The 20276-nt window shown below is 35.8% G+C and overlaps 1 protein-coding gene across 2 annotated transcripts in view; it reads left to right on the top strand.

The window, feature by feature from the left end:
- STK3 (serine/threonine kinase 3) overlaps nt 1-20276 on the top strand; it is a 130200-nt gene that overhangs the window by 48964 nt on the left and 60960 nt on the right. For both annotated transcript variants that reach the window (XM_058833243.1, XM_058833245.1), the window contains exons 7-8: nt 9399-9536; nt 11426-11551. In XM_058833243.1, the coding sequence (XP_058689226.1) occupies nt 9399-9536; nt 11426-11551 (264 nt within the window). The remainder of the gene's footprint in view (nt 1-9398; nt 9537-11425; nt 11552-20276) is intronic.

Below are 20276 nucleotides of genomic sequence, written 5' to 3'. Positions count from 1 at the left end.
ATGAACTTTGTCCCTCTTTGAAGTCCTTTAACATGTTGGGGACTGTTACTGTATCTCTCACTGTAGTTACCTCATCTTTAGACTGAGAAGTCCTAATTCATTCAATCTTGCATTGTGTTTTTTAAATATGTATGCATTGTAGATACTCTGTTTCAAACCATCTTCAGTGGATTCACATCTCTGAAAGTTTGATGCCTGAAACTGAACACAAAAGTGCTGCTGGAGGTCTAAAATACCCCAAATGAAGGAGAACTGCCACATATTTCTTGAATGCCTTCTTTCATTACTACTGTCTTGTGGTTATGTCAGAGATTTCTCATTTAATGTCCAGTGCGTTTACTGCAGCTTTTTCTCACAAATATAAGTTACTCACTCCTTGATTCTTCTATTGGTAAATACAATTGCAAATGAAGTTTTTCCACTTCATGTCTCATTAACTGTTAGTATGACTCTGGATGTAATCATTGCCTCGTTTTCTCAGAAATTGCAGAAAATACTGTGGGAAGAAGAGAATTTTTTTTTATTAAAGTAAGCTCTATTATTGGAGTTTTCTTGAAGGGAAAGTAAGTTTCATATTCTGGTAAAAACTTGGAACCTCCTAGGCATTATGCATATGAATTTTCAGGATGGTACTGAATCAGGAGTAAAACAAACTGTGGTGAAAGAAGACTAAATTAATCACAAGAATATTCTCTGGATTCTCATACAGTGTGCACTTTCTGAACCATTTCTTTGTTCTGTAACTGATAAGAAAATAGTTCAGTGGTGATAAAAGAAAAAGTTGTTCAGTTTGAAGTTCATGTTCTTGATCTGATGTATTCTGTGAACGGAGTGATAATAGTGTTTATGTGATAGCAGGATGCTTCTGAGAGGTACCAACATTCACGAAGACATCTCTTTTGAGAGAGATGTGTGGCTGGGAACTATCCTGTAACAGTGAGTTGCCTTGATCTTGAGCAAGGATCTGTCATGATGTATAATTTAATCTGAGACACTATCTAAATGTTGAAGTTCTCTGAGGGTTTGAATAGAATTGTCCGATGCCCTGAAGTGGTCACAGCTCTCTCTTACAGGGATATTGATTTCCTCACAAAGAAGAGGTGTTGCTCATCGACGGCAAAAGGAAGTTTTCTCCTATACAACAGTGTTTAAAAATACTTGATTTTCCAAGTCTGTGTCAAGTAAAAAATCACAAGTTTAAACCACTACAAAAGATACTTTTTTCTAAAGTAAGGGTAGTTTAATATCTATTTATTTTTTCCTATCTCAACCCCCTTACTTGCAAACACTTCCTCCCCTCAAATTAAAAATAAAACCTTAAAAACCCCACACATACATACGTGCAGTGTGCCCTTCTTTCTCCCCCTGATAAAACGAATCTTGCTCACCCAGTGCTGAAATTGAGGGTACTTTTCAGAATAACAATAATGAAGTAAATTACAGCTCATTTAGATTTTCCTTTTGGTGAATGAAGTTATTAGAAATACTGTCCTGGATGGTGTCTGAATGCCACAGTTCCTTTCAGCTGTTTGAAACTTCCATTTTTTTGGTAAGACTTGCTGATTTTTACTGTCTTGTTTTCCACTAGTGCTTGGATTTTTTTTAAGTCATTGGGATTTTAATTTTTTTTTATGTCCAAGAACACTAAAAATGTGTAGACTTGTAATTATTGTAGATGTGAACTTTAAGTATGACCTTTCAATAAAACGTTTAATACTTACACTTTTTAGTACCAGTACAGGTTGTTTGCAATTAGGCATTTTCCTCTGAAAATTTCTGTATATATCAATTAAAATTGAAAACTGATAGCTGATTTGGTAGTTTAATCACAAAATCTTGAGTAGCCTGAAATTATTTTTGTTTTCACTTGAAAAATTTCACTGATCTAAAACACTTGCCCCCCACACCAAAAAAAAAAAAACCCAAGGAAACAACAAAAAACCCCAGTGAAGCCAAAGAAGGGCTCTAAAACCTTCATGAGATTGCAGATTTTCCCATGCTTTATTTTTCATTTCTACAGACTTTGAAAAGGCATTTGTTGCCCTGCATTTAAGGATCTAAGTTGAAGCTGTTGGAGTCTGGAATACAGAGTGTGTGCCCTTGTTTCTGACACTTAGTTATAAGATCCAGAAAAACACTGAATTTCATATGATATGAAATTCATGAGCATGTTTTCATGGTGATACATGAGAACAAATGTTAAAGTTAGATGGAAAAAGCTGAAAGTGTAGGTGTGTAGATTAGAGAGTTTTCTTAAATCACTGGGTGAAAAAGTTAGTTTAGAGAACAGGAGACAAGATGGAGGATTTAGGGTGTTGTCTCTTGTCCCTTCTTCTTTCTTCTTCATGTTCTTCTCCTAGAGGTTTTTGGGTAGTAGTAGGTGATTGGACAGAGAATGCCACAGTGCATCACAGAGGTGATGGGTCATTGGGTCATTAAGAAAAATAATATACGTGTCTATTGTTAATTGAGTAAAAATAGGTATAAAGATAAAAGAACTGCATAGTTCGAGGCCATTTTGTGCATCAGACACGAAGTGTGCCACAGGGCCTTGTTTGTACCATCAGAAGAAAGAAATGTACCGAATTGCAGAGATTAACCTTGTGTAGCCAGCCTGGAGAGACCTGTCAAGTTTTGTGATGACTTTTTAATAAACATGAGAAACAAGATTCTACCGAGCTCGGGAGTTTTCTTCGAATCATAAGAACTGAGATAAGTAGGGCTCCCCACGAGGGAGGATCCCAAAAGAATTCAGTCCAAAGGAGGCTGATTAATCCAAGAATAAAAAGAAAAATGCAGGAGAGATGCAGCAGAAACAGAAAAAGGATTTTTTTAGAGAAAAGTTACAGAAGGAGGGAAGAATTTTGAGGAACAGGTTGCTGACTGTGTCTTCTTTCTGTTGACATGTCACCAACATCAATGACTTGCACCTTGCAGATGAAATATGGGAACTTGAAGGTCACATCCCTGAACTAAAAGGACAGTGTTCAGTTGAATGGCAGAATTCAGGAACATTTTGTGTTGAAGAGCTGGGTTCAGGAAATTAAAATAGCCCTATGGAATTAGATTGAGAAACTGAAACTTTTCGATTTCAAAATAGAGGATGGAAAGCTGGGACAAGATAGTAGTAAAAAACTGCAGGCAAAAGTAGTGAAGAATTCCCCAAATATTATTTAAATATGTTAGAAGAAAACTTGGAGAAATATTGATAGGTCTGTTGGGCTTGACGAGAGAGTGAGAAGGAAGAGGCACAAGGAGATCAGTGCAGATAACCAAAGTTCTTTGCATACAACTTCATGAAGTCATTTGTTGAGTAGCTTTCAGATATCTTTGGATAGTACAAGTGATGGGTTATAAGAGTTCAAGAAGCTTTGGAAAATGAAAAAAAGAAATGGATAAACTCATAAATTAATTAACTGGCAGTAGGGCAGCATGCTGAGATGATAGTTCTGGGAAAAGATTGGTGGTAGTAAATAGTTTTGTTACTCATCTGACAAAGTGGTTTGATAATGAAGAGGCATATATCCAGATGGCACGATCCTTTTAGCTGAGTTGGCAGGGGGAACTTACTCTTTGTCTTGACAATTGCATAGCAGCTAGTACAATAAATTCTGTCCTTTAAATATACCAGTGGAGGATATGGTAGAAGTTTAAAGTTAGGAAATGTGATGGGATTTAAAAACCAGTTTTCTAAGTAAGCATATTTAAAACTAGTTATGAAAGACTTTTAACTGAATGAACTTGTGGCCTTAGAAGGGTAACTTGTTTGAGCTGTATTCACGTAACAAATAATTTGTGATATTATTTTGAAATTCAATGCAATTTTTTAGAATCAAAGAATATGTCAATTTGGAATGGACCCATAGGGTTCATTAGTCCAATTCCCATCTTAGTAGGAAGAGTAAATTCAGAGGTGAATCTTGAGGCGCAGTTCTGTTGCATGATGGTGCTAACAAGGCAAGGGTTGATTCTTTTCAATAGATTTGCAATTTCACTTACTATTGCAAAATGTTTGAGATCGGTATCTTTACATTTTTGACCTGTTGTAATGCTGTCAGAATGTTATGAGCTAACTAGCAATAATAAATATACGGGTCAATGTAAATAGCTTATCTTTCAGTAACCCATCTTTGCTGTTAATCATGAGGATAGTCTTTCCATTATGTATCTTTTCTTTGTGTTTATTACTTTATTACTTTACATCTTAAGTAAATCATACTTTGATTTTATTATCAAAGGTCATTTTTCCAGAGGGAGGCTTTTGACAGTGAATGGCTGTTAAGCCACTGGTAAGAGTTGTGGTTTGCTTTATATAGTTTGGATTTTTTCCCTAGGGTGTTTTATTTTATTTTTCAAGTGTTCCTAGTGTTAATATATGTAATTTTATAATAAAGTAATTTAAATGTGATTTAAAACTTATATAGTATTATGTACATGGTTTAATCAGTGGCCCTTACTAAAAACTATAAAAGTAAGCACAGTAGAATTTCATGTTAAATGTCACACGTTTCCCCTGATTAGGATTAAAAATTTATGTCAGTTGTTGTTTGTCCAAAATTTCTTGGAATTAAAGCTTCACTTACCCTTTCTGCATTTAATCCTGTGTTAATAATTCTAGTAAGAATCAGCTTGGATCAGGTATGTGATGGATGTCTGATGGAACCAGACCTGTTTGTAGTTCTACACAAAAGGTGTGAGTACACTAGATGATCTTCATCAGCATCTGTGTTTGCAGATGGGAGGAAGAAGCATGATTTTTAGGGTGCTTCTAACAAATAAATCTATTATTTACTATGAAGCAGCTTATGAACCAACTTTCTTGACTTTAAACATGTGAGGTATTTTTCAGTAACATTATTTTTCACAGTGTTGCAATACTGTAGTTTTGAATTAATAAAAACAAAGCAAACAGAAAACCTCCTCAAAAAGCTACACCAAGAAAACATGCTCAACAAAGCAAATCCAGTGTAGAGCCTGCTAGTATTTCACCCTTGTCCATGCTGATGTTTCATTCATCAGACAGCTGATGAGTTGTGAAAATGATTAATCAATGGTGTTTTAGTAGTCTTTTTGAAGGCTGTTCAAGAAAGGAGGGAGGTTCTTTGACATGTATCACAAAAAAGAGAAAAATGTGTCTTTCAGGTGATTCTTTGTTTTCAAAGTTACTAAAATTTTACAGTACTCAGTATTTAACTCTGCCAGACTTAAATAATTTTTTAAATTTTTGTACCCTGAAATGTGTTACTGAGTTTAAATGTGTTTCTGCACAGAAACTACAGTTTCCTGCAGTAGATTGCTAAACTAAGTACTATAATTGTGGTTCCAAAAACTATGATGTCACAAACTGATGTAATGTATTCTTAATTGCTTATAAAAAAGTTTTCCTCTGTAGATTCTAGCAATGCAGCTTCACAGCATAAAAATAATACAATCACCACAATATAGAAATATTTGTTGTCTTCTTCAGTAGCATTTATGATACTGGGTAAATTTTCTGCTTTTAATGACAAGTAACTTATTTCAGTTAAGTAGTAGAGATAAGTTACTCAAGGAACTACAAGCTAGAGGACACGGTACATCTACAAAGTTGCTGTTGATCACTTAATGTGTTTGTGGGCTGTGTGAAATACAGATATATTACCCTGACTGACAAGAAGAATGAGCTGCAAGTATTTTCTGATTAGGAATTTCCATGTGTGGTATATGAGCATCTCATTTTTCTTTTGGTGTTTCCTAATTCATCATCATCACCATAATTACATTTTCACACCAATAAAATTGTCTGTAAAAGAACCTTTATAGAAAAAAAAGTCCTGTTTTCAGCCTGGACTTAATTTAAAATAGTAGGCCCTTTAAGAATAAAAATAAAATCCTGGGCTGACTTGTGGAGTTCTTCTCTCATTTAAGACCAGGTCCTCAATCTGATATTCAGCTTAGTTGTAACTGCTAGTGATTGAACACTGAATATTAACAGGTATGGTAGAAGCTGTGTTGGATTGTTCAGAGCCTAATTCAGAAGTGGCCCCAAAAGATGCCCTGGTGATTTTTTTCTTCCCCCCATCTTTTGTCATGCATATATTATAATCTGGCTTGAATTCTAGTTTCACTGCAAGGTGAATTAGCCTCAGACCAATGTGTGAAAGATGATTCAAAGTAGAATTTGGCTCAAGGTTCAGAGGGGGAAAGGCCAGTTCAGGACAGGTTTGGAATGAGCTCTATATTTTAGGCAGGTGAAGACAAACACGGATTAAGCTGATCCTTCTTGCATCTTTAGAGATTTCTTTCTAAAGATGATTGAATGGTTAAAACTGAAGACTGAGTTCATACAATATAATTCTTTTGTTGTATATTTGATGTGTTACTCGTGTAAGATTTGTCAGTCTTTCAGAAATGTAAGGCAATGTGGAAGGTGATGTTGATGGTGGGAAGAGATAAAAGAATTAGCCCCAGCTCTTTTACACGAGTGTCAGAGCCTGCCCCCTCTGTTGAACAATTTCCTCCTAACATTTCTTGCAGTTAAAACTCCAGTTCAGCCCATGTAATTGGGTGGACAGTAGCTTGTATCTGGTGTTTCTTTTTAGCAACATTTGTCTAACAGTGGCTGTATGAGCACTGGCCTCAGCCCCACTGTGAGAGCTACACTAAAACAAATAGCTGTGAGAAACTTCTGAGAAAATTACAACTGGAGTGGAGGTAAAAAAATTACTACAAGTAATAGTTTGGGAAAACACAGGGACTGGAGAAATCTAAGGTAAGATGAAAGAAGCATGAAAAAACCCAAGTATTTCCTGCTTCCATTGGCACCCAGAGTGATTGAAATAGCTTAATTTTGTTTTAAAATAATATATATTTATTTTAGGATAGAAATTAGCTTTTTGACAAGAAGTGGAAGCAAACATGAGGAATAAGTTTCTGTCAGATAAGTGTTTTGTTTTTATTCCTGGAGATTTGGGACTAGCTTTATAATTCTCCAGTGATTGCTTTGCAAGCCGTTTGGAAGGAAACAAGGTAGTTGAAAGCTAAATCATAGACTGTTTTGAAAGAGGAAAGGAGCTTAACCTTCCTGTAGAGAAATATGCAAGCCAAAATTAGGTAGTAGAGAGGGAAGACAGAATTGAAAACCAGAATTTTAGGTTGGTTGATAGAATGGAGCAATGAGAGCTGGAGGGAGAGGTACATGCTAGCACAAGTGCATGGCATAATTACCAGGTTAGATTAAACATTTGGAATAAGTAGTTTCTATATGTTTTCTTGTATTACAAAAATGCGTCTGATTTTTCTTCTCAGCTAATACAGCTCACATGACATAGGATTTTAAAAAGCCTGCAGTTTAAGCATTACATAGATATACATAATTCTGAAGTAGTTATTTCAATGAATGTACAAAGCATAAGTATGGATTTAGAACTCTAACACTGGAATATCTCCTTTTGTGGCTTTTGTTGTCTGGCATAAAAGAATGATTCATGAATTCCCTGTTCTCATTGTCCTTTGTGAATAACAGAGAAGACAGTTCTTTGCTATGGTTCTTAGCTGCTGTGTATTTGATGAAATTAATTGGCCAAGGCAAACCTTTTTCCTGAGCTGTAACTTATATTTGCTTACCTGTGGGGAGAGAGGTCAATGTTTATGATCAAACAGGAGGTTTTGACACCACATAAACAGAAGTTGGTAGTCTTCTATTACAGCTGTGTTTTCAATAGCTACTGCAAAGTTGGCTGTTAAGAGAGCTGAAGATAAGATCGAAAGTCATCAGTTCAAAGTTCAGAAGAGATCATTAATTTCAAGGACAGAAACAGCTGAATTTGTTAGCCACTGCTTTTTGCCAGAAGCACTTCACTTACTGACAATTAATCTTGCATCACAAGTGAGGTAGATAAGGCCAGTTACTGAGTGCCATGTTTCCTATCTGAGTCTATATAACTTTTTATAACTGAGTCTTATATAACATGGCTGCCCACTGAAAATATAAAGCTGCTATTCTAGCATATATTTTTATTAAACAAAATGATAAGTTTTGTAAATGTTTAGGTTTTTGAATTCAAGCAACTATTCAGTACTGAAATAATTTTTCATTAAAATGTTAGTAAACAGTTTTTACATAATTTTGTATGCATTTCACTTTCCTTTAAATTGTGAGAATTTTCTAATGAGGGTTTGAATGAGTTCAACCGATTTTCAGGGTCACTCAGACTTCTTTAGAAGCTAAGGATAAAATCTCATTAAGTTCTCTCTGCCTCCTGCCTATGTTTCAGACACAGGCTGAAGCTTCTAGTGCTTCTAATATGTTAAAAGAATCAATTTTTTCCTCTTTTTTGTTTGAATTAGAGTTTGTATTTTTGCCTATGCTTGTAGAAAAACAAATGAAGAACTTCTACTCCCCATGAGTTTGGAAAATGTGATTGAATTGAACCTGGAATTAGAAGACGATAATAGCCTGTTGTTCTTGTCAATAGACCTAGTTCTGAATATTGTGTTGCTATTATGTGTAAGTCTGAAGCAATGATATTGGATGCATTTATTACATACAAAAGTTTAAAAATTTTCATTATTTTGCAGTTGTCTGTCAGAGTTGTATGGCTTTTTTTTCCCCTGCTTTTTTCACTGCTACAAGTGTGTATTTTTAATTAGAGGAAAACCTGGAACTGGTCATATAAAAAAATGGCACAATATGTATAATCTTAAGTAGGACAAACTTTTTTTTATGTAGGATCAATATTTTTTCCCAGCTGAAAAATCTGTCTGCATATGGTTCTCAACAGAAGAAATTTCTATTATATAGGTAAAATGATGCATTTTCAGTTTCATGTAGGTTCTCAGTACTGTAAGAGTAGTTACTTGATTATTTTATTTATTTCATCTTTTAGTATTACCATGGGTCTTTTAGCATATGTATCTAAATCTTACTTGGACAAGCAAGTTTTAAAGCTCCATCTGATGAATTATGAGTGCAAAAGGAAATAGCAATCCTCCCAAATTTCCTAAGCAATTCTCAAAACTAAATGCACTTAAGAGAGGAGAAGTTGAGCTTGGCTGGTCACAGCAACTTTATATGTGTGTTTAAACAAGCAGTGCTGTCATTTCTGCTGAGAATTTCTGAAATAATACCATCATCTCTTCAGACTGATGAACAGCAGTAGATAAAATAAAGTCTTGTGCTTAATGGGGTACAGTTTAAATAGAGAAAATCTAATGGGAAGTAGTTACATTAGTAGCAGATGGATTTACTTTCTGAATCTTGATCTGAGTAGAAATCCTTGCATACTTAAAATTTGTCTTCCAGATTCTTAGCCTGATAAGAAAGGTGGATAAAGCAATTTCTTTTTTTTTTTAACTTGGCTTCAGCTGCTGTGGTGATGTGTTTTATTCAGACTTGCTATTGTTTGATTTTTATCTAGGCTATTTTTATGATACCTACAAATCCCCCTCCAACCTTCCGGAAGCCAGAGCTCTGGTCTGATGAATTCACAGATTTTGTGAAGAAATGCTTAGTGAAAAATCCTGAACAAAGAGCTACAGCAACCCAGCTGCTACAGGTCAGTGTTTAAGTTACTGAGGAAAAGCACATTTTATGTTTGGGGTTTGTTTGGTTTTTTTCCTCAAACCCAAAATGTTGTGAAAATTTGTAAGGGAAAATCTTATTTTAGCTATGTCTTATTTATTTTTTACTTTGTAGTATTTTCTCTATCAGCTCCTGTATCTCTGCCCCCATTTTATTTCTATTCTTGCTGCTTCTAAAAATTCACTGCTCATTGAATAGTTTAGGGCTGGTTCTTGCTATTAAAATTGGATCCATGCCTTGTGGTTAGAGGCCCTCAGTAGATCTCAGGATTTAGACAAGTGTTTAGTAAAAGAGTTGAGCCCAGGTTACCCCTCTGTGTGGACCATCCATGGGGTATATTCAGTCTTTCCTTCTGTTCATGTCAGATTGAGCAGGCAGGTGGCTCTGTGTCCTAGAAAGGTCTGATCAGGATGGGCAGTAAAATGAGTTTGTTCTTGGGGTGAGTTCAACCAAGGGGCACTTTCCTATGTGAGCCACAGTTGGCAGCGTGGACCTTTGGAGTAAGGCAGGGTATGCCAGGCTCTCGCTTCCCGTATTACTCTCCTGCTAGATTTATTCTGTGTTGAGCTAGCAATAGCAGCTGTTAAATTTTAAGTTCCAGTGAACTCCACTACGAGGAGAACATGAATTTTACGAAGTTGGTAATAGATCCATCATATTTATAGATCGTGCTATGAATATTTAATTTTATACATTGCAAAACACCAAAATGTAGACCACAAGGTAGGTTAAAAAATGAAAGTTATAAGTGTCTGTGTGATGTATGAACCAGTACTTGAGACCTCCAAGATTTGAAGTTTGTATGGTTAGCTGAATACAGACAGCTGGATAGAAGAGACTTGCGTTAATGTGGGCAAGTAAGGAGAAGCAAACAAAAAGCTTCAGTGTGCAGTTTCTTTCCCATGCTTATTGTGGAAAACCAAATACTGTGTTTGTTCATCAGGAGTCTGTGTTGTCTTTTTCCCCAGCTGGAATTTGGAGAATATGTGATGGAGCTGGAGGTGCTGTGAAGATGTTGGAGTAGAAATGAAAGTACTGTTTGTCAAGGGAGGTCATGCAATGAAAAATAGAGTAATTGAATTAATATATCAAGGAAGAAGATAGTTAGTAGGTGTAGGGAATGAGGCTTCATCAGTTCTGTTCTTCATGGAACAGTTTTTAAATACTTAATAATATTTTTCCTGAGGTGCTTAGTTACGTTTTTGCCTAAATTGTACTTGTATATGATGATGCAAAAATCAGATTTTTTTTCTAACAGCAGGTGTTTATTCGGCAGAAAAATGTGCAGATGGTATCATGCATCTTGTCTTAAATGAAGAAGTAATGTTTTAAATGACGTTGAATTAAAAACTAAACTTCCTGCTAAAAGTAAAGGTTTTTTTACTGGTTCCACATTTCAGCATCATAGATCAAGAAATATTGTATGACATTTAAAGCATAGGTTTGTTGAAGTTAGCAGACACAGATGATCTGGTTAGAGACACTAATCTGTGCTCTCAATTTGTTAAGCTTAATTAAATTACAAAACTGAGTATCTGAAAAAGTTTGGTTTTCTATGTCAGATCATCACCACTCTATTTACAAATTACTGCACGATTTCTTTGGAAAATTGTATTTTCAATCATAAAGCAGATACTAAGTGATTACATTTCCCAAGGCTTGCAGTTGTTAAAAATAGTTAAAGTAATATTTTAGTTGTGAAGCAGCTGAAAGACACTGTATGTTGTGTTGGTGTAGATTTTGTGTTATGTACAGTAATGTATATCACTGAAATCTGTGATGTTGAATAGGACTTGTAATTAAATATGAGGCACAACTGCTGTAATGGTATTACATATTTTAATGATTTTTTTTTTTCTCTAGCATACATTTATTAAGAATGCTAAGCCAGTTTCAATTTTAAGGGACCTGATCACTGAAGCTATGGAGATAAAGGCAAAGCGACATGAAGAACAGCAGAGAGAACTAGAAGAGGAGGAAGAAAATTCGGTGTGTACCCATTTTTCCTGTAACCATCTATACTTTACAGATAAGTTGCCATTTTCCCCTGCTTTCTGTAGTTTTGTTAAAATAATATTTTTTACCAGTTTCTTGTGTGGTTTTAAGCCTATGAATTCTGAGTATTCCACTCTTAATTATGAGTAATGCTGTATATGCCAGCTTTCAGCACTATTCCATGAAATGTCTTAGTAAACAGCTTTTCTAGGAAGTGGGAAAAGAAACCATGTCAACTTCAGCTATTCAGAATAATATTAAAACCCCCAAAATTGTTTAAGGTTCTGCTTTCACTGGTGGACTTCTAGACAAGTGGTTTAGTTTTTTTTAAAAACTAAAGTGGCACTTTGCTTGGTATTTGTTTGATGTTTTTGGTTAAGTGTAATACACAGAATAATTAATGACGACACTCAGTAAGCAGTGATTGCAGTGAGGTTTGAACCAAGTAACATGAAAATGGTGACTGCACTACATTCTTCAGATGACATTGTCAGCATATGTTTGAGGAGAGAAGCAGGTTGTGTGATATGTAGGTTGCATTTAGAATTGTTTGGCAGTGTTAAGAATAAGTCTGTGTTCCTGGCATTATTACTCTTCCCTACATAATTTATTTCAGGTTAGTCTTGTGCAGTGCAGCAGAACGTGCTTCAGAGAAGTGTATTGCCACACATACAATGTGTGGTCATTCAAGGTCATTCAGAAAAAACACAAAGAGAAGATGGAGACTGGAATGTTACAGCTCTAAGCAAACAGAAAAGAGCAGTGCAGTAAATGCAGTTTGTCCTATAGCAAATTGTAGAATCCTTGTTACAGAGTGCTATGTGCTGATGTATATGTAAGAGTACTTTTCAAGCAGATTCTGTGCAATCTTTTTTATCTCCAGCAATCTGTGAGGTTGGCTGGATTTTTTTTTCTGTTCTAAGAATGTGTTCTAAGAATATCAATAACTTGTTTTTATAAAGGTGGTTTACTCTGAATTGTATTTGCTTAGTTAGTAATAAAAAAGGCAGGGAAGGCTGATACTATTCTTTTTATGTTAGGAAATTTTCCTCTGACTTGATATGCAGAGTTGATGTTTGTGACTTGTTGAATAGTTGATTTTTGAAGAGACTGATTTATTACTGACAAAAATCTGGTGTATTTATTAGCTTGCTTTCATCTGTGCTGTTGCCTTCTGGAGATGTTAAGTGCTTGGACAATGTTGATGTCTTTTTCATTAACCCAAAATTAGGCATGACATCTGATTACTTAGTCTGAGGTTCAGATCACACTGCCGGGCACAGTCCGTGCCAGCTAAGGATGTGGTGTACACTTCCCACTCCCACTACTGCACGGAAGGGTGTAACACAAGTTTGGTTCACCTCAACTGAGGCAGCATTTAGCAACTCCTCATGGTTCTTACACAGGTACAGAAGTCAGAGTGTGACGCTGCACTCCCTACTCTGCCACCCCTCACACTTCTTCCCCCCATACTTCCTCCGATTTAGTGTTCAGCATAAGAGAACCTCGAATCCAGGATTGGGGCAGCAGTCTTTTACTTGTGTTGCCATTGTAGTAGTTGGGAATTCTGCCATGAGCTCTTGTGGTGCCATAAGGGAACCAGCTACAGTAAAAAACGTACAGCAAGAGTCTGCTTGTCAGTAGATATAGAAGATAGGTGCCTCAAATCTGAGAGTAACAGGAGTATCTTTGGTTAACGGGGCTGAGAAAACAGAATCACAGAGTGGTTGAGATTGGCAGGTACCTGCAGAGGTCATGTTGTCCAACCCCCCTACATAAGCAGGGCCACTGAGGTTTGGCTGCCCAGGACCATGTCCAGACAGCTTTTGAATATCTCCAAGGAAGGAAACTCCACAACCTCTCTGTGTAGCTCATTCCAATGCTCGGTCACCCTCATGATACAAAAAGTGCTTCCTGATGTTCACAGGAAACCTCTTTCATTTCATTATTTGCCCATTGCCTCTGCTCCTATCACTTAGTACTACTGAAAAAAGCCTGACTTCATCCTCTTTGCACCTCCCCTTCAGATATTTACACATACTGATAAGGTCCCCTATGAGCTTTGTGTTCTTGAGGCTGAGCAGTTCCAGCTCTCAGCCCTTATTCATGGGAGAGATGCTCCAGTCCCTTGATCATCTTTGTGGCCCTTTGTTATCTCTCTCTGGTGAGCCCATGTCTCTCATACTGAGGAGCCCAGAAGTGGACCCAGCACTCCAGGTGTGGCCTGAGCAGTGCGGAGCAGAAGGAAAGGATTGCTCACCTCCCTGCACCTCCTGGCAACTTTGTCTAATACAGTTCCTAATTTGTCTAATCAGCCACTTTCGTTAAAAGGTTGGTTTGCTCTTAAAAATGAGTTCCATTGTAGTATATGGAAATGCTAAGTCTGTCATATTTTTACTTATACTAATAGAATTTATGGGACTATAAATCATATACCAGTGCATGAGCATCAACAAACCCAGAACCAGAACTCAACCTCTGCTTGAAGAAATTGCTCTTCAATATAAGGCAGAAGGTCAGGGCAGTTGGCAGCTGAGCATCTGCATACCTTGCTCAGTGTTTTTTGTTATCATGATGTAGAAGGATTCTAAAGGCCAGCCTTGCAGAGGGCTAGAGGCAGCCCTGCCTGTAGTTGCACAGGATGTGAGAAAAGAGTAAAAGTTTGAAAACTTCACAGGTGAGTTAGGGAAGAGGCAAATTTGAGGCCGAGTTCACTTCTTAGTAGTGAACAGTGACAGAATAGGAGAAAGCCATGAAAGTGGATTTGTGAATGAGACTACTCAGTTCAGAAAAGAAAGGTAGTGGAAAAATGAGAGCATGGCTTCAGCACAGTGAAAGACAGAAGGAGAGAAATTGGAAAATGAAGCTTCGTAGTAGTCCCTTGAGTGAAGGGATCACTAGATGAGACTTTAAGATGACACAAAGAGAAGGATGAGAGAGTCTGGGTAAAAGCTTCAGCAAAATGTTCTTTCAGAATGCTTTTATCATCCTTTGGTATATCATGTTGTGTACTCCTTTTTATTTTTCACTGCAGATGCTGACTTCCAGGCTGTAATTGTTTAAGTAATATTAATAAATAATACCAAATTATATTTACAGGGGCTGGTAAGAGACATGCAAGAATATCTTGTAAATCCTCTTGTAAGAGGATGTCCAAGTATTTTTGCTGTAAAGTTTATACTGAAGAATTGAACATTTTCAAAAGTTTTCCATTATAAAAAGATCAAGTAAAAGAAGATTTTTTGTAGCTTCTATAAAAAATAATTTTGTGAACTTTTTTATGGTATTGATATTTTTTTAGTTCTCTAAATTTTCACACAGTTTTATGATTCAAGAAAATAATCTGTGGTAAGATTTTTAGTTAGGATGAAATATTTAACAGTTGTTAAAACTGGTGGGATTTGATAGTAAGTGTGACTTTTGCTATTAGTAAATGTATGTCCAATGATTTTGTATTTCTTGGTAAGCATTGAATGAAAAAAGTTTTGAAATACTATTAGCTTTAATAGAAAAAGTGAGGGTACAAGTGATTGAAATGAAGAATGATGGTGAGGTGAGGAGGGGTTTCTTTGTTGACAAAAACAGTTCTTGGAGTGACCTGTGAGTATCTTTTGTGTGTCACAGTGCAGAACAAATTTTGTTCTGGACTGATTTTAATAATTGTTTGGTTATAATACAGACTTCCTATGTCTTGCAACAGTTTCAGTCCAGTACATCATTGTAAAAAATTCCAGATTCATTTGAGAGACAGCACCAGAATCTTGTCAAATTGCTGTCACCAAAGGTTCTGGTCAGCCACAAGTGCAAACTCATCCAAACTAGGAGATAGCAGTGTAAACTTGTACCAGTGCCTAGGGAGGCCTGCATGAAAGCTGGAGAAGGACTTTTTCCAAGGGCATGTAGTATAGGGGTGATGGCTTTTAACTGAAAGAAGGTAGATTGAGATTAGATATTAGGAGAAATTCTTTGTTAAGAGGGTGTGTAACACTAGAACAGGCTTCCCAGAGAAGCTGTGGATGGCCTATTCCTAAAGTGCTGTAGGTCAGGTTGGATGGGACTTTGAGCAATCTGATCTAGGTGAAGGGGTCCCTGCCCCTGGTAGGGGAGTTGGAACTAGATGGTCTTTAAGGTCCCTTCCAATTCAAAACATTCTGTGATTCTTTGAAACCGTTATAATTTTCTTTTCAATGAAAGACATTATCTGTGAGGTGTTTCTTGAATGCAGGTTGCTCATATACTGCACAGTAAATTTCTGAACAACATGTTAAGTGTAAGTGAAGCCTGAATTAAGTGGCATTCTGATTTTAGTTTGTTAAGCATACTGGGCAAGAGGTTAATCAATGGATCCACAAGTTTTTAGAGGAAACCAGGATAAAAATCTGGAGGAATAAAATGAAAGCGTTACAGTATCTGTATTTGTCATTTTAGAAAAAGAAACAATCAATCCCCCAACCCCACACTTCAAAATAATGTATAATTTGACATTGTATAATAAGCTCAAACGTTGTGTCTTTCATTCAATTTGGAACTTTTTTGTGGAACTGCCAGAAAAAGAGTAAACCAATTCTTTCTGCACTTCTGAGTACTTTTATTATTTTCTTTTTGGAAAGGGAAAGCTGATAATATGAGTGCCAGTTTGGTATAGTTGGTATACAGTTCGGTAGTTGATGAAGTCAGCAGTCCAGCATTCAGGAATAAAGATAAATAACCCTTGCACATTCCTCCTCCTTATGTATCAGTTTCACAGAACCCTTTAAGAAATACAGGGCTGCTTGTGTGTAGTTTGAATGACTACATGATCCTATAGTGCAAATGATAATACAGGTCTTGATAAGTCTGCACTGATGGCAACAGCCCTAGAAAGAGCTAATGACAGTCCCTCTGTTACCTTATGTAGTAGTAGTGACAGTGAGTAATGTCTATATTTCTTCATATTTTAATATCTATAAATGTTTTTAGATTGTGTGCAGAATTGGAGTCACTGTTCAGTTGCAAAGTAATAGCCACCTGGCACTTCAATTTTGAAAAATAACACATCAGAAATGGATTTTTTCTTAATCATACTGCTGTAAAGTCCTCAGTGTAGAAATGCAAAACCAGACTCAAACTTTGAGAAATGCATATTTAACAACATCTAAAAGCAAGAGCAAATACTTGTGCTAGTGTTAAGTAGAATCTGTCGATGTTAAAAGTCTCTCATGGACAGTGAAATGAGTCCATATATTATTGAAAATGGATGGTTTCAGTTAACCTGTCGAGTGCTTGAATTTATTGATCTAACCCCCCCCAAGCATTTCCTATGTAAATTGTGAGCAGTTCACTAGTATGTGATTTGAGACCCATCAAGAAGAAAGGTGTAAAATGTTCTAATTGTGAAGTTTCTTATGTTAGGAAACCCGTTTAATGCTAACAGTGGCATTTGAATATGTTTTTGTGCATTAATGCCTTCTTATAGTCTGTATAGCTGTGGATACTCAAGTTAAAAGTGACTCGCATAACTGGAAGTAGAATGGAATGTGTGGATTTGGAGAAATAATCAGATGCAAAGTCTTCACAATTTTGTACTTTATTTTCAGGGTCAGTTCAGGTAGTTGTCCTTCAGTTGAAGAAGAGTCACATCCCCAAAACTCATTCTTACTTTTCTTTTTCACCATCATCTGTGGACATTTTATAGCATGAGAAATTGTCAGTTGTAATGTAAATATTTTTTGCTGTTCAAAACTTTGTATTACAGAGCTGAAAATAAATGCCCAAGTTGAATACAGTCTTCATGTCTGTATCCTTCCTGAGAGATATAATATCATTATGAATAGTGTGCTCAGAATTGATTTTATGCCTGTTATGAGAGCTGCTCATATGATGAGAATGTCTTCTGACAAACTGACTTGTTTTGATAGGTGCTGAGGTAGTTGTACAGGTTTTTTTAATTAAGCAAAAGTCACAAGTGTTGTGTTCTACAGAAGGTTAATCCCAATATCAAAGTTTAAATGTTAGTTTAGGCATTATGAGACGTGACCAATCTCTTCTTGTGCATTTTTGGAAGTGGGATGCTGAGGCTGGGCAGCTGCATTATAGGAATGTAAAGTAACTTGTTGCCTGGCAGCTTACAGAAAACATGTCTAAATATTTGTTTCTGTGGACCTTTAAAGGAATGAGCTAACAAGCAGCACTCTGTATGTTTTCTTTTACATTTTAATGTCACTATGATGTGAGAAATGTTTAAGTATTTCAGGGTATTAAATCAAGAAATTACTACTTCAGTGATCCATTTTTTTTTCTTGGTCACTTAAGTGATTGACAACTATCAACACCAAAGCCAGCTGTCAATAATTGGTTGTTCCTATATGTAGGATTATTTATTCATTCATACAAAAGTTTATTTGGTTAATCCTATATTAATTATATAAAGTTGGCATCTATATTTTGAGACTCGGAGAATTGCTGTAATTATTCCTTTATATGTTTACAATATTTATAGAGCTGTTGTAAAGAAGCTAGTGAATCAGATTAATTATTCTGTATTTTAAATCTGATACACTGTGCTGTACTTTTCTGAAGGTTTTTATATTTGCTTTCATGCTTCTTTTGTGTGTTTGCATGTATATGTTATAGGTATATCTGGCTATATATATATATATATATATACACATGTAATTTTGCATGAAAGTCAAATCTTTACCTGCCATTTTTCTTCATGCCAAAGAACACTTGACATATACGTTAATTAAATTTGATTACAGTTTTTTAAGTATCCTGAAGCTAGAAATATTGCATATTTTTAAAATCCGCAGCAGTGTGGAGCCAGAAATTGATTATAGGAAGAATAAACATGGGGAGGTACGAGCATGTAGCAAGGCGTCATTACCTGGACGTAGAAAACAAACTTAAGTGCTGTTTTGTGACAGATGTCTGTTGAATGTGGGATTTGACTGTGTGCTGAAAGTTAAGTTTTTACCTGTTTTACTGATGGGTCTAAGTTTTGTGTGCTCAGTAGTAATCACATACTCAGGTTGAAGTTTGGCTTTGTACTTTAGGAGTACAGGATTACAAAATCCTTGGGCTTGACCAAACTGTGTTACGTGTTTATGTAGCTACTGCAGTGCTTTAAAAAAAGATAGCTGTGACTGCAGCTACACTTTTCAAAGGTGATGATGAGGTGTTAATAGTAAATGAAATTATTTTACAGGATACTAAATTTTGCCAGCATGTAAATAAATCTTCCTTTAATACCTTGCAGACGAGTTGGCTGTCTTTGCTGCCCTCTAGTGTTCTTTTTACATGCCAAACCACAGACAGAGATTTTAAAGAGATCAGACAGTGATTTTAAAGCGCTCAGGCAGAGATTTTTGCTGCCATATTTGCTTCCCTTGTTAAGTTTTTTATCAGTCGTCATCTGTACTGCTGTTGAAAAGACAACAGAAAAATCCATTAATTACCTCAGCTCATTCAATTCTGTAACGATGTAGACTCAGGTATGATCTGCAAGGCCATCTTCTCTGATAAAACTTCAGATGTGTGATGAGATCTTTTATTTTACAAGTATATTATGAAGTCTTGTGTGTAGTTTCTGCTGAAGTATTTTTGAATTTAGCATTCTTATAATCAAACCTCTATGACTGCATTTTTATGCTTTAAGGGTTGATTTTGTTAATAATAACATTTTGGTAAATAAAGAGATCCAGAGAGTTAGTCTTACAGGATTGCAGGTTATTGCTGGTATTTTACTTGTACTTTACATTATGATGTTATTCCAAGTTTTTGTAGTCTGTTGTCATTTCTGTAGCATTTCAAGAAATTTTAGAGTTCTTGCTTATGTGCACCTTCTTGTCTCCGTATAGTGGTATAACTGAAACCCCTTCCAAATACAAGTCTGGTTGCTTATTACTTGTACAGGAAAGCAGCAGACAGTTTAACTCCAGAGTTAGTTGTTTTTATTGTTTGATTCTTGGATCTGTTTTCATAAACAGTATGAGAACATGACACTTCAGCTTTAATATTTCTCTCTTTTTTTCCTGGTTAAAATTGAGATTGTGTTTGTTTTTATTTAATCAGTATGTTTACCTTTTTTAACAACAGATCACAAGTTCTACACCAATATTTATGTTATGTAAATCTTGAATCAGAATTTGTATGAAGGAATGACTTTCATCTCTCATGTAAATGTGCACTTCTATAACTTGGATCCACTGCATATTTTTATAAAGTTACCTTTTCAGAACCAGTGTAGTCTACTGCCATATTAACTAAATCTCCTATTTGTGAGAAATACTGGAATGACAGTTCTGGAAGCAATCTGTGTTAGCCACTAAAGTAATTATTCTGGGACGTGCACAGGCCACAAAGGAATTTTATATTGTTCTGTCTCAGTACATCATTCCTGATATAAGGAAAACACTATTCATCAAAATTGTTGTGTACTTCCCCTTTTGGGACAGCTGTTCTTCTAGTACTAAGGTGGGCTTTTGTGATCCTCAGTCCTGCTGAAAGATAGCTGTTCTCTTTGCTGAGAGACAATGTGAAGATAAAGGCTTTTGGCACTCTTAGACTGGAAAATGAAATGCTATTCTTTGGACCAAGTCCAGATGGTTGATTTGACTGAAGAAATAAAAGATCATTTTTTCAATGAAGCAGAAATTATGAAGATGGTAATTTAGGACTCCATTTCATACTTGTTCATATTGTTAGCCATCACCTTTTTCCACTAAATTCTACAATAAAA

Source organism: Poecile atricapillus, chromosome 2 (genome assembly GCF_030490865.1).
Source record: "Poecile atricapillus isolate bPoeAtr1 chromosome 2, bPoeAtr1.hap1, whole genome shotgun sequence".
Classification (NCBI taxonomy): domain Eukaryota; kingdom Metazoa; phylum Chordata; class Aves; order Passeriformes; family Paridae; genus Poecile; species Poecile atricapillus.
The sequence above is the reverse complement of the archived record's forward strand: the minus strand, read 5'-3'. Positions and strand labels throughout refer to the sequence as shown.